Genomic DNA, 15,183 nt, shown 5'->3' with positions numbered 1-15,183 from the left:
TAAAAAAAAGGTCACAACCTGCTTGAAGGAAACAGGGAAAGTTATTCTGAGGCATCAAAAGTGAAAGAGGGAAAAAAGAGATTATAACACCTGGATAAGATATTCAGCTCTGAGTTTTTTTGGCAACTAAGACAAAAAGGAAGTACTTTAAATTACATAGTTTTCACTTTCTGACAAAAAAGAAAATATAACTTCATCTACAGGGGCAAAAAAATTTCCTGGAACTAACGCAGGCAATAACTCATCATGAGGTTTTTGTCAAAATGGAACTAAGGAAAAAGATCATAAGCTTTTGTTTCAGTTAAAAACAAAAAGGATTTTCTTTTAGTTTTGACAGTAAGTATATAATCACGGTTTAGTTATTTAATTCTTACCAGCCTCAGTTTTGTCTGTAAAAGTGGGGACAATGAGATTTAATTCTGTGATATTTAACTTAGCAACTTTTAAGCAAGTAATTTTGATCTAACACTAATTAATATAGAAACTAAAGACTCTCTATGGTCATGCCCCAGTGTCCTAGAATTGTCAACCTAGAATTATCTCATCCGTTTTCTTTTTTTCATTTAACACATACTTGGATGACTATGTAAAATGAGTGGGTGATATCATTTCATACTACAGGACTACCTAAAGTCTTTTTATTTTGGGGCACCTGGGTGGCTCAGTCAGTTAAGTGTCCAACTTTCACTCAGGTCATGATCTCACAGTGTGTGGGTTCGAACCCCATGCCGGGCTCTGTGCTGACAGCTCAGAGCCGGGAGCCTGCTTCGGATTCTGTGTCTCCCTCTCTCTGTGCCCCTCCCCCAGCTCACACTCTGTCTCTCTCTCTCAAAAATACACACACATTAAAAAAATTAAAGAAAAAAGTTTATTTTATTTTATTTTTAATGTTTATTTATTTTAAGAGAGAGAGAGACAGAGAGACAGAGAGAGATACAGAGACAAGGAGAGAGTAAATGGGTGAGGGAGAGAGCAAGAGCAGGCTCTGCACTGTTAGCAAGGGCCCCGATGCAGGGCTTGATCCCACAAACCATGAGATCATGACCTGAGCTGAAACCAAGAGCCAGACGCTTAACCCACTAAGCCACCCAGGCACCCCGGGACCATCTGAAGTCTTACTGGGGCCAGGGGACACTTAAAAAGTTAGAGCTAGAGTTGTCCAGTGCAAAAAGGCAATGAAAACATGTGGGTTTAAACAGAAAATTTAGCAGATTAAAGAAGTGACTCATAGAAGACAATTTCCCAGGGTCCTGCCTCAGGTGGGGGCAGTGCTCAGGTGCACTGTGTATGACTCGCAGAGTGGGCACCTCCTAGATTTTGTGCCCTAGGTGTCTTGGTTGCCTCATCTTAGTCTCAGCCCTGATTTTCTTTCTTTTTTTCGATTATTTAAAAAAATTAATATTTATTTATTTGAGAGAGGAAGAGAGACAGAGAACAAGCAGGGGGAGGGGCAGAGAGAGAGGGGCCACAGAAACTGAAACAGGCTTCAGCTCTGAGCTGTCAGCACAGAGACTGATTGCGAAGCTTGAACTCACAAGCTGTGAGATCATGACCTGAGCTGAAGTTGGACGCTCAGCTGACTGAGCCACCCAGGTGCCCCCTCAGCCCTGGTATTCTTATCCAACTGTTATCCATTGGCTATTCTAAGCATCTGGCCCATCAGAGCCATAAAATGGACAAATCAATTCTGCAGACTCTCTGCCTCATCGGGTAAATATTCAAGTGAATGGTCAAGCACTGACCTGGGTCACTTGTCATTCTCTTTCCATATAAGCAGTTTACACTTGCTTTTGCATCTGCATGTTCTATGCAAGTTGGTATTAAACTGTTGCTTTGAAAAAGGTGAAAAATTTGTATCAAGTTTAGTTTCTTAAGCTTTCATTTTTATTTTGCTTTGAAAAGAAAAAAGCTCCTTTTCTTTAGATGTTTGGCATTAAGAAAAGTTACAATGTTGGATTATTAAAATTGCCAAAATGAAGATCCTATCAAATGCATGAAAATGAAATGATAATTAATTTTATATATTATATTTATAATATGCATCGATGCACATTTCATTGGCGTCATATAGTAGTAGTTTCATTTTGCTAGTATTTAATTTCTATGTTTAAATATATTTTCTTCTAAACTTACTCAATTCTCAACCCGCTAGGTAGAACTTTGAGTTTTTATTTGGACTCATGAATAACGTGATTTCAGCACGATACATAAAATATATAAAGTTGCTCCTATCTTTTTCAGAGTGTAGCATAATCTTCTAAAAACAAATGAGAATCGCTATTCCAAAAAAAAAAATGCTTTTTATGCAGCTTTATGGAAAAAAAGTAGTTGGTATGGCTGAATGGACATCTGTAGTTACTATTTCTTAAATAGTCAATTTTGGAAAACATTTGTGAAAATCCACATAGTAAATGAATCATGTTTCCACAGGGAAGAAACAGCTATTTGAAGGCAGAATCTTAGGACACAAGTGGTAGTGGACGAGGCCTGGAAGCCGGGAAGAAAAGAGTAAGTATCTTCAGAGAAGCGCTTCCTAATCTAAGTCACCTGTTGTTAGACCTAGTTTTCTACACAAAAGTCATCTCTGAAATCTAGTTCAAGGACACCTTTGTATCCCTGTCACTCATCATATGAAATGCACCTTGGTGAGAACCTACTCCGAAGGCCATTTCTAAGACAGAGACAACCCTGCAATTCCCCGGACACCACTTCTAGGCTTATGCATCTTTGAATTGCTTCCAGTAATAATCCCCCACTTCATCTCTCTCACTAATATCCTTCCAATAATTTCTTCCCAAATATCTGATATATCTTTCCCAGACTAGGAAACAATGTCTTTGGGATACCCATAGACCAATGCTCTGTTTTGAGCATTTCTTTCTCTGTTAGGATAACAAAATGGTAAAAACATGGCCAAGACAAGGCAGTGATATGGAAAAAATGCACTGGATTAAAAAACTAGGCTTCATAATACCAACAGCTGGCAAGGATGCGGAGCAACTGGAACATGCATTCACTGCTGATGGGAATGGAAAATAGTTTGGCAGTTTCTTATAAAGTTAAACATACACTTTCCATAAGACCCAGAAATCCTGCTCCTAGGGTATTTATCAAGAGAAAAGAAAACTGACATTCACACCAAAACATGTACACAATCGTTTACAGCAGCTGTATGATTTACAGATGTCTCCAAATGGAAACAACTTAAATGTCCATCAACTGGTGAATGGAGTAACAAACTCTGGTATATACATACAACAGAATATTCCTCAGCAACAAAAAGGAATAAATGACTAATATTTGCAACAACACAGGTGTATCTCTTTTTAAATTTTTGAGAGACAGAGAGAGGGGTAGAGAGAGAGCTAGAGTGCACGCACGCGCGAGAGAGAATGAGTGTGGGAGAGGCAAAGAGCAAGGGAGACACAATCTGAAGCAGGCTCCAGGCTCTGAGCTGTCAGCACAGAGCCAGACGATGCAGGGCTCTAACTCACAAACCATGAGATCATGACCTGAGCCTAAGCCAACTGGGCCACCCAGGTGCCCCCTGGGTATATCTTTATTATGGTAAGTGAAAAAAGTCAACCTGAAAAGACTGATACATTTATACATTCATTTATACAACATTCTGGGAAAATGTAATATTTTTTGTTGGAAAAGGTAAAACTACAAGGACAGAAAATAGATAAGTGGTTGCTAGGACTAGAGTTGGGGAGAAGGGTCAATACAAAAGGGGCATGAGTGAATTTCCTGAAGTGATGAAACTATTTTATATATTGATTATTGTAATGGTTATGAAACTGGGTGTGTCAATCAAAAATCACAGAAATGTATGCTTAAATGGGCATGGATTTTACTGTATGTATACTGTACTTCAATAGGTCTGACTAAAAAAACAAAAAAAATGGGATTATCTCTTAGTTACTAACTGGCGTTGAGCAAGCCACTTGAAACACATTTCTCCTTTGGGCAAGCCACTTGACATTCATTTCTCTTTTTATAAAATGAGGAAATTACACTAGCTGTAAAAGATTTTTGGTGAGGCATAAGAATAAAAAATCCTTTATGGGGGCACCTGGGTGGCTTAGTCGGTTAAGCGTCCGACTTTCGCTTAGGTCACGTTCTCGCGGTTTGTGGGTTCAAGCCCCGTGTCGGGCTCTGTGCTGACTGCCAGCTCAGAGCTTGGAGCCTGTTTCAGACTGTGACTCCCTCTCTCTCTGACCCTCCCCTGCTCACGCTGTCTCTCTCTCTCCTAGAAAAACAAAAAAATTCTTTATGGACTCTAAAGTTCAACACAAATATTACACACTAGGCATACATATAGTATACGGCTAATACAATGATGAATAAGACAGAGGTACGCTAAGAAGATATACTGTCTAGTGAGAAAGAGATAAAACAATTATTAAATAATGTGGAAATTTAGTAACAGATATATGAACAAGGCAATAAGGGGTCAACAATAAGAAGCATTCCAGAAATAAGAATTAACCTAAGGAATAAAGTATAAGTTAATTCATAATGAATACCATTTATCACATGTTCAATATAAAGGACCAGATCACAGTGAGAAACAAACATGAGAAGTCATTAACACACATGGACAACTGGGATACAGTAATCTTAACCCAACATGGGCTTTGAAAAAGCCTAAAGTAAAAATTATGACAAAATGGAAAAAGTACCTCACGATGATTTAGAAGTTGTTCTAAATCTAATGCCATTTGATTCTTCATCTGTAGTAACGCTGACTTTTCTTTATTCAAATTGCTGGAAAAAAAACCCCAAGTTTTAAAAAGTCATCATATTGGTGTAAATTTAATAAATAGAAAAAAGCAAAAGGCTAGAGACAAATCTGATGGCATGAATTAAAAATAAATTAAATTTATACTCTATAAAGATATCTATCAGACCATCCACTATAATGTTTAATTTAACCAACAGCTAGCTATTTTCTAAGAAGATGTTTTCTTTTAATAATCATTTGACAGTGCAAATGAGATGGCTTCTGAGAAGTCTTTCCTGCCTAGTAGGGGTATACAATTTGTATTTTAAAGATGATTATTTACTCCTGAAATGTAAAAAGATGAAGTGGGACTTATATAAAAGGTAAAGTACGTATGGGCAAAATAGTCTAAGTAGAAGAACATATTAATATTTTAAAAGATAAATATTTGAGGCATGATTTATATTGTCTGGAGTTTTATTATTCAACATATAAAAATTAATTAGAAATTTTCAATGAAATACTCTTTGAAAGCCACTGGAATGAATCTATTCAGCACTATAATGAGAATGAAGAAAAGCAACAGTGAATCAAAACAACAAAATCTGTGAAGGTAAAGCTAGTGAGGATTGTTTTGCTGAACAGGTAAGATGTTTTAAGTTATCCTTTAAGAAAATGGAAAGCCATCAATTTTTAAATTAGGCAGAAGTTTTGTTTTTGTTTTTGGTTTTGTTTTAATTCAAGGAATAGGAGTAGGTATTCTGGAAGAACTGGTAATTCCAAGGACTTAAGAGGAAAAAGCTCACATTCTCTTTTTTCCTAGTAACTGTGAACTTCCCGAAGGAAGCACCATAGTTTGTTCTCTGAGAGAAAGACAAGATGCAATTCTGACTTCTGTTTCCAACTGTGCCACTGACCATAAAGCACAAAACACATCACACGACTCAGCCTCAGTTTTCACAGCTATAAAAGTGGAAAATAATACTCATGTATGTCGAAGGGATATATGAGTTATCAAATGAAATGATTATATAAAGACCTGAACACATAAAACCTGACATAAATGCTACATGGTATTACTAATTTAGATAAAAAACAAGTATTACAGAAAAACAGTAATTAAATGCCATACAGGTTAGCGATGTAGCAGAAAAACAGATTTGACTTTCAGAATTAAGCATCGGAGATCCTATTAAGCCTCGGAGTTGAAAAGAACTAAATGGTATAATGTAACTGAGTGTGAGATTCTGCCAGAGTTCTCCAAAGCCTGGTAGAGATCAGATGTTTCTGTAACTGCTGAATTTGAATCTATCTGTAGCTAGAATCACCTTGAAGATAAAACATGTTTCAAAATTAAAATAAACATCCAGTATCACAGGACTAGGATTTTTCAAGGAACAGAAATGTGTTAATGTTCATATGCACGCATACATGTTAATGTTCATAAACATGTTACAAACACATTCTATGTAAACATACACTCACATGCAGTACACACACACACACACACACACACACACACACTCAAATACCAACACGCCCTTAAATAAAATGTAGTGCAACAGGAATGGGGGAATGTTGATGTAATAAAGGGTTTTGACTGGATAATTCGTTAGAAATCCTTTACATGTAGTGTTTTATTTTTTTTTTCAGAATAAAGTAAATATTCCATATTTAAGTAGCAAAAATGGGGTGCCTGGGTGGTTCAGTTGGTTGAGCATCTGACTTTGGCTCAGGTCATGATCTCACAGCTTGTTAGTTCAAGCCATTCATTGGGCTCTGTGCTGACAGCTCAGAGCCTGGAGCTTGATTTGGATTCTGTGTCTCTCTCTGCCCTCCCCCCACCCAGCCCCCCGCCCCTGCTTGTGCTGTTGCTGTCTCTCTCTCTCTCTTTCACAAATAAGCATTAAAAAAAAATAATAGCAAAAACAACTTTATAATACAGAATAAAAGCTAAGTGGATAAACTGGTTTACAGGGCAAGTCTGTTCTATCTGCAAGACGTGGGTTTATGACAAACAGTACAGACTCCTCAGACAATGCTTGGGTATGTATTTTCAAAGTCTCAGCCTTCTCTATAATATACTCTTAAACCACGAGGGAGGCCATCTTCAACATGTGGGTCTCTAAAACTGAATACGATGATTATTATACTCTGTGTTCTTCCAGTATGTATGTAATTACTCAAACGAAGTTTAGTCTCCATAAGGCACATTTCACAACAGTGGAAATTTACCTTTAAAAATACAAAGCTTCCATGTGTGACTCACAAAGCAACTACAAAACAAATCTCCTTATAAGCACATCTATCGTGAATGGCATATTACACCCATAATTGTTTAGTTCACCGTTAATTATTACTCAGAAATTCATGTTTATGGCTCTGTGTCACCTGCTATATGAAAACATATTCCTGATATATTCTTCTTTAACTTCCTGGATCAATATACCCTGACGGCTAAGTTGTTTTTTCTTCTTAAACTACTAGTTAAGAATAAACTGAGAATTGACAACGGGGAAAGGAAATTTATGCTAATTATTCTCTTTCTATGCTTCCTTCAGGTCTGAACTATAGATCAAACTATATAACCCAGACTGTCTCTTGTGGCTTGGTAGAGGAGAGTTTAACAGTACTACTTGCAGAAGGGATTATTACTTTAATGATAGGGGGATTTAATAATGAGATTTCAAATGTTAGCTTTTAATGTGTTTATAATGATTTCATTTTAGTACATATTTACTCTAACCTTTCTACACACTGAATATATAGAGCTAAATTTGCAAATCGTGGGTGTGATATAGTGGTATTGTTTTATTTCCTAAGAAAATGATACAATTATTCAGTTCTTTAAAGAGACTTCATTGTATAAACTAGAGAAATATTTAAAAGGTAATCATTTAACTGAAACCATAAAACTCCTAAAAGAAAACATATGCAATAAACTCTTGGACACTGGTCTTAGCACTTATTTTTTTGGATCTGTCTCCTTAGGCAAGGGCAACAAAAGCAGATATAAGCAACTGGGACTATATCAAACTAAAAAGCTTTGAAAGTATAAAGGAAACTATCAACAAAACAAAGAGGTAACCTACAGATAGATGAATGGATAAAGAAGATACAGTGTGTATACACACATCCACATACATGGAAATATTAGTCTGCTATAAAAAAGAATGAGATCTTGCCATCTGCAAAACATGGGTAGATGTAGATGGTATTATGCTAAATGAAATAAGTCAGATAGAGAAATGCATAATTTCACTTACACGTGGCATCTACAAAACAAAACAAATGAACAAACCAAACAAAACAGAAAGACTCATGAATACTAGTAAAAATACTCATAAGAACTGGTGGTTGCCAAAGGGGAGGGGGCAGGGATTTGGATAAACTAGGTGAAGGTGATTGGGTGGTACAAACTTCCAGCTATAAAAGTAAGTAAGTCATGCGGCTGAAACGTACAGCATAGGGACTATCGTCATTAATACTGTAATAAGTTTGTACGGTGACAGATGGCAGCCACACCATGGTGAGCATTTTGTAATGTATATAAATGTCTAATCCTTATGTTGTATACCTAAAACTAATATAATATGGCATGTCAACTATACTTCAATTTAAAAAATAATCAATTAATGTAAATATTACTTAAAATTAAAATCAACACGCAGCAAACACACAGCAAAAAAGAACAGACATTTTCAAGGAACAACCACTCAGTAATCTTCTCGAATGGGTCATTTAATGTTTACATTTCAAAGTAATGAAGGACAAAAGGAAGGAAAGTAATATTTACCGAGCTTCCCCATGTGCCAGAAGCTTTATATATGTCATTTCACTTAATTTTCACTTCTAACCCTTGATGTTCACGCTAATATCTGTATTTTACAGGCACATTTACCATGACAAAAGAAACAAGGCTGATGTGTATTCAAAGCCCAGGATAATTCCATTACATCTGAAATGTCATCAGCTCAGAGGAGGAGTGATGGGAGATAGACTGCTGTATCTGACTCGTTGATTGGGCTATTTTTATGGTATTTTATTCATGTCATGAAGGTACATTTAACAGCATGTCAAAGGCCATAATTAAACTACTGAAAGCACCTTAATTTTTCACATTAGAAGGTAGCATAGCTACTTCAATTAAGAGCAATGTTTCATATCCTATGAAATACTAGTTCAGAATCTATTAAAATATACAGTAAATTTATGAAACAGCTTTAAAGGACTCAGATTTAAGCACAAAAATATTTTTATAGTTAATTTCATAATTGGCATAGTGTTTAAGATTACTGTTGCTGTTATTAAGTGTGAGAAAGAAGCCCACTGCACCAATCAAAGGTGGGATGCGGAGACTTGGAGCACAGCAAAGTGAGGCCTTAATCAACGTTCTTGTGAGAGCAGGTGTCTGAAGGACAGGCTCACTCAGGGCGGTTACAGCAGGCAATTTATCTCCTAGTGTGAAGTCCCTCCCCTGACTCCTCACTGGCTGGGTACTACAGAGGTTACAGCCTTACCCAGAAGTCGCTTATGCCCATGTAAGGCCGAAAGTAGTCTGACTGGAATAAATGTACATTCCTTGAGGTGACACAGAGACTTCAGTTCTTTTGTGCATGCTCATTGCAAAGCTGGCGAGAAACAAGCCCATGAAATGGAGAGGGCAAGGAGAACCGGAAGTGAAGTGTCTAAGGGTTTGGGACTCCACTGTGTGTGTAGGGGGGGGGAGGGTTCAAACATACTTCCCATAGATTGTAAACTTATTGTTAACTAGACAGCACAGCTTTTTTTTTTTAAATATTTTTATTTATTTCTAGGAGAGAGAGAGACAGCGTGAGCAGGGGAGGGTCAGAGAGAGAGGGAGTCACAGACTGAAACAGGCTCCAGGCTCTGAGCTGGCAGTCAGCACAGAGCCCGACGCGGGGCCCGAACCCACGAACCGCGAGATCATGACCTAAGCGAAAGTCGGACGCTTAACCGACTAAGCCACCCAGGCGCCCCTAGACAGCACAGCTTTTATTTGGTATTTCTGAAAATGAATCCTCTCACTTCTCATATTAAGGGAGTCCCAATTTTTGTCAAAATTCAAAATATTTTGATGTTATTTCTTATTTTTAAGGTTATTCTCAACACAAAAATTTGTTACATGTAAGACTAATACTAAAAATAGAAAGTATTTATATAGCATTCATGCACTGAGATTATGTCATTTAATCCTCAGAATGACTGTATGAGTGCTAGTGTTGCTAGTGCTAGAGTACTACACATCAGTTCATAGATGAAAACTGGCTGTACTGTCCTATAACATAGCCATTAGCTGGCCATAGGTGGTAATTAAAATGAAAAGTAATTTAATTAAAATAAAAAATTTAGTTATTCATGGGGCTACCATACTGGACAGTGCAGATATGGAAAATATTTACAGAGAGTTCTACTGGACAATGGAGGTTCAGAGAGTTTAAATGACTTGCTCTAATTAAAAACTAAGTACTGAGCTAGATCTGAACCCATGCAACCTATCTGTAGAGGCTGTATTCCCTTTTAAACTAATGTTTTTTAAAAAACAGGTTTATGTGGGATATTTTGAAAGAAGAGAGAAAATATAACAAAACCACATGCATCCATCACCTAGCTTCAACAATTGTCAATTCATTAAAGCTCCACTTTTAACTACTCTTCTACACTTTTCTTTTTTTGCTTCTCTTCCTTAATTACATTAGTTAATGTAAAATTATCCCTTATTCAGAATAGAACATAGGGAGGCAGTATAACATAATGGTTAAGAGTATAGAATTGGAAAGCAGGTAGAGATGGATTCAAATTTTGGCTCTACCACCAAACTGTATGTTCTTAGATAACAAGTTATTTAATTTCTCTAGGCTGAATTTGTTTATCTTAATAGCTTCCTCCGATAGCTAGCTGTTATTTTCTCTGTATTAAAGATTTTCAGCTCTCTTAATTCTTAGCTAAATAAATATGCAAATAAACTTATTCAAAGGTAACTGTGAAAGGTAATTTTTCCACAGGGCCCTTTAGGTGTTCACTCCAAGATTAAAAGGTAAAAAAAGGTTGTATACAAAATTTCAAATATAACATAAATATATAATATGGAAAGAAAAAGTTCTATTTAAGGTTCTTCCCTCAATTCCCTTAAGATAATGAAGTGCCCAGGTGAGCGATAAAACATAATTTTTATTGCCCCTAGTAGCTATTGATAGAATTGTTTAATTGATTGAATTATTTAACAATTTGATAATTTGACTTCTTATTCAATAGATTTAATTAATACTGGTTATACATATTCTAAATGTAATTTTTAACTTCAAAATTAATCCAAAAATAAATTCTTATTTATATTGACATTTTAAAGCATAAATGTGATTTAAAATTATTTTATCCTATCATCTTAAAATTAAAAAAGATCAGGAATAAAGTTTTGGACCAATTATTTTGGTGGGATAGAAACAAGAGAAGGTGATTATTCTGATTTATCAAAAAGAACACCCACTCATACTTTAGAGTTAATTACCAGTAGTTTTATACTTTGGAAATCTGAATTTAATAACTACTTTCTCACTGTTTTCCAATTCCTTTAAAAATTTCTATTCCCATCTAATTCTCTGCTTCTATATTTATGAATTGGTTAATAATTTATCTAAATTAGTCTAATAACCTCAAAATCCAATAACAACTAAGCCAACAAACCAATAATCCATGAGTTAAAATCTCTTTCTTTCTGTATAACATCATTCTTTTACTCCAATTTAAAATGACTGAAAGGATTATACAGATGAACAGGTAAAGAATTTGAATGATTATTAAATCGAGCAAGTCTTTTGAATAAGGTGTCATGTAAGAAAACAATTTAAATTTAAGGGAGTGAAAGGGATTTATTTACATTTAGGTAATTCATGGGTTACTTCCTATAAAGAGTCAGGGGAAGAAAAGCCTAAAAAATTCTTGGGCCAAGTCAACAGAATCTAAGCAAATGTGTATATTTTATCTGTTTAAAAAGTTATTTTGATTCCACAAGTGGCATCTGGTTATGTTCTTCCTCTCGCGTTGGTCAAACCCCCTCCCATTAAAGAGTGCTGGGGGAAGGAGGAAAGGACAGCCGCTTGCCTCCTGCCCTGGGTGCTGTGCTGCTAAGTGTAGCATTGTTACTTCCAGGCTAAGACTTCTGATCATAAGGTGAGACCTGAACACCTAATGTGATAGGACCTAAGCTTCTCTAAGATAAATTACCTTTAAGACCATGTTCATAATTTAAATTTTCTTCTTCACAATTTACAAACTTAATTCATGGATAGCAGTATTATGTTTATATTGCCTTTATAATTAAAAAAAATTAATAGATGATTTTACCTGACATCTTTCTCAAGTTGTGTAATATGCTCTTTCAGCGAATCGATCTTAGAATCTCTCTGACGCACTGATTCAATGAGATATCTGTAAGGTTGCTCAGTCTGGTTTAACAGAGAATTGGCCCTGCCAAGCTAGAGAAAAACAGATTTCATGAAAAACTAAAAAATTTTATAAGAAACTAAGATTATTCAAAAAGTTCTAGCATTGGTACAGTACACAAAACTCTCTTACATGAGTTACTCAGAAAAGCTTTTCCTATTTAACTTTGAAAGTTTTCAAAATTATTAATCAATAGAACTATTCATTATAATAATATGTAAATTAAAATAATTTTAAATAAAATATGAATTGTTACCAATTTTAGGGATGGGTCACCTAAATGTTTTTGCCATTTGTTGGTTCGAGAAGATATGTAACATAAAATTTATCTCCTTTAATAAGTATCCATTAGCTAAAAATAAAAATCTTTTATTTGAGCTTTAATTCTATTAAACATAATATAATGACATTACAATTTAGCATTTTTTTATGTCTTCATATTTCCTTCCATCTTTATTTCTAAAATTGGTAATTTATGTAGTTCAACCCCTAGATATAATGAAGTTTTTTTAACAAAAATTGTAGGGGCACCTGCGTGGCTCAGTTGGTTGAGTGCCCGACTCTTGATTTTGGCTCAGTTCATGATCCCAGCGTCATGGGATTGAGCTCCTCAGTGTTGAGCTTCAGATTCTCTCTCTCTCCGGGCACCTGGGTGGCTCACTTGCTTAAGCATCTCACTTTGGCTCAGGTCAAGCTCTCATGGTTTGGACAGTTGAACTCTACATTGGCTCTGTGTTGACAGCTCAGAGCCTGGAACCTGCTTTGGATTCTGTGTCTCTCTCTCTCTCTCTGCCCCTCCCACACTCATGCAAGGTCTCTCAAAAATATATAAACATTAAATAAAACTTAAAAAAAATAAAGATTCTCTCTCCCCTCTCCCCACTCTCACTAAAAAAAAAATTGTAGTTACAATGTAAAGAATATAAAAGTTACCAGCTTAACCATTTTATAGTACACAATTCAGTGGCATTAAGTACATTCATACTGTTGTATGACCATCTAACATAGACTAATATCTATTTCTAGAACATTTTTATCAACCCAATGGAAACTCTGCATCCATTAAACAAAAACACTACCTGCACCCCCCCCCCCAACATTAGAAACCTCTACTATTTGTCTCTATGAATTTGCCTATTCTAGATCTATAAGGGGAATCATGTAATATTTGTCATTTTATGCCTGCCTATTGCACTTAATGTAATGTTTTCAAGGTCCATCCATGCTGTACAATGTATCAGAACTTCATTCCTTTCTATAGCTAAATAATATTCCATTGTGTGTTTATAGTACATCTTGCTTATTTATTCATCTTTTGATGAATACTTGAGTTGTTTTCACTTTTTAGCTATTTTAACTAATGTTGCTACAAACAGTGGTATACAAATATCTGAGACCCCACTTTCAATTCCTTTGAATATCTGCTAGGAGTGGAGTGAAACTACTGGGTCATATGGTAATTCTATAGTTAAGTTTTTAAAAAGTTAAAGAAAAATTTTTTTATATTTAACTTCTTGAGGAACAGGCAACTGTTTTCCACAGTGGCTGCATCATTTTATGTTCTTATTAACAATGCACTTGGTTCTAACTTTCTCCACATCCTCACCAATACTATTATTTCATGTGCCTATCGGTCATTGTGTATCTTCTTTGGACAAATGTCTAGTCAAGTCTTTTGCCCATAATTTCAATTAGGTTGTCTGCTTTTTGTTGTGGAGTTATGGAAGTTCTTTTTTTTTTTTTTTTTTTTTTAAATTTTGACATGTTTATTTATTCATTTTTGAGAGAGAGAGAACAAGGCAGGGAGGGGCAGAGAGAGAGAGAGGGAGACACAAAATATGATGCAGGTTCCAGGCTCTGAGGTGTCAGCACAAAACCCGACGTGGGGCTTGAACTCACACACCATGAGATCATGACCTGAGCCGAAGTTGGATATTTAATGGACTGATCCACCCAGGCATCCCTGGGAGTTCTTTTATGTTCTGGGTATTAAACCCTTATTAGACATATGATTTGCAAATATTTTCTCCCATTCTGTGGGTTGTCTTTTCACTCTTTTATGTCCTTTGATCACAAAGTCTTTAATTTTGATGATGTTCAACTTACCTATTTTTTCTTTTGTTGCTTATACTTTTGGTATCATTTTATTTTTTAATATTTATTTGGAGAGAGAGAGAGAGAGCGAGCGGTAGTGGAGAAGCAGGGAGAGGAGACAGAGAATCCCAAGTTGGTATCATTTTTAAGAAATAATTGCCAAGCCCAAGACCATGAACATTTTCTCCTATGTTTTCTCCTAGAGTTTTATATTCTTAGCTCTGAAGCTTACATCTTTGATCCAATTTGAATTAATTTTTATAGACAGTGTAGGATAAGGATTCTATTTCAAAGTTTGACATGTAGATATCCAGTTTTACCAGCACCATTTGTTGAAAAGACCATCTTTTCTCCACTGAATGTCATAGCAACCTTGTTGAAAAACCTTTGACTGTATATGTAAGGGTTTAGTTTCAGACTCTCTATTTTATTTCATTAGTCTTATCTATGCCTTATTCTTATGCCAGTACAACAGTGTTTTGACCACTGTAGCTTTGTGGTACATTTTAAAACCTGGAAGTGTGAGTATTCCAACTTTGATTTTCCTTTTCAAGATTGTTTTGGTCACTCAGGATCCTTTAAAATTATATAAGAATTTTAGGATGGGGTTTTCTATTCAAAAAATGCTGTTGGGATTTTGATAGGGATTATACTGAATCTATAAATATTGTTTTGGGCAGTACTGTGACCTTAATAATATTAGGTCTTCTAATCTATAAACATGGGAGGTCTCTCTGTAAGAGTGAGGGGTGGGGAAGGGAGTATTTTATTACCCAGAACAAAAATGCCACAAAATTCCTACTTTATAATCTTAAAATATTCTTTGGGAATAAAATTCTAGCACTATACATGTTTAAATATTTCCCCCCCCTCCCTTCATAGTTCCTAACAAGTTCAAT

General features: G+C 35.6%; 1 protein-coding gene across 3 annotated transcripts in view; it reads right to left on the bottom strand.

Annotated features, from left to right (window-relative positions):
- Positions 1-15,183, bottom strand: part of PIBF1 (progesterone immunomodulatory binding factor 1) — a 202,270-nt gene that overhangs the window by 27,755 nt on the left and 159,332 nt on the right. For 2 of the 3 annotated variants that reach the window (XM_039240089.1, XM_039240090.1), the window contains exons 15-16: positions 12,092-12,222; positions 4,686-4,770 (exon numbers count right to left, since the gene is read on the bottom strand). In XM_039240089.1, coding sequence (XP_039096020.1) covers positions 4,686-4,770; positions 12,092-12,222 — 216 coding nt within the window. The remainder of the gene's footprint in view (positions 1-4,685; positions 4,771-12,091; positions 12,223-15,183) is intronic. The other variant, XM_039240091.1, reaches the window with a different exon arrangement.

The sequence above is a fragment of the Hyaena hyaena genome, unplaced genomic scaffold (assembly GCF_003009895.1).
Source record: "Hyaena hyaena isolate Hyena2069 unplaced genomic scaffold, ASM300989v1 scaffold_166, whole genome shotgun sequence".
Taxonomy (NCBI): Eukaryota; Metazoa; Chordata; class Mammalia; order Carnivora; family Hyaenidae; genus Hyaena; species Hyaena hyaena.
Note: the sequence above shows the minus strand (reverse complement) of the source record. Positions and strands in the feature narration are given on the sequence as shown.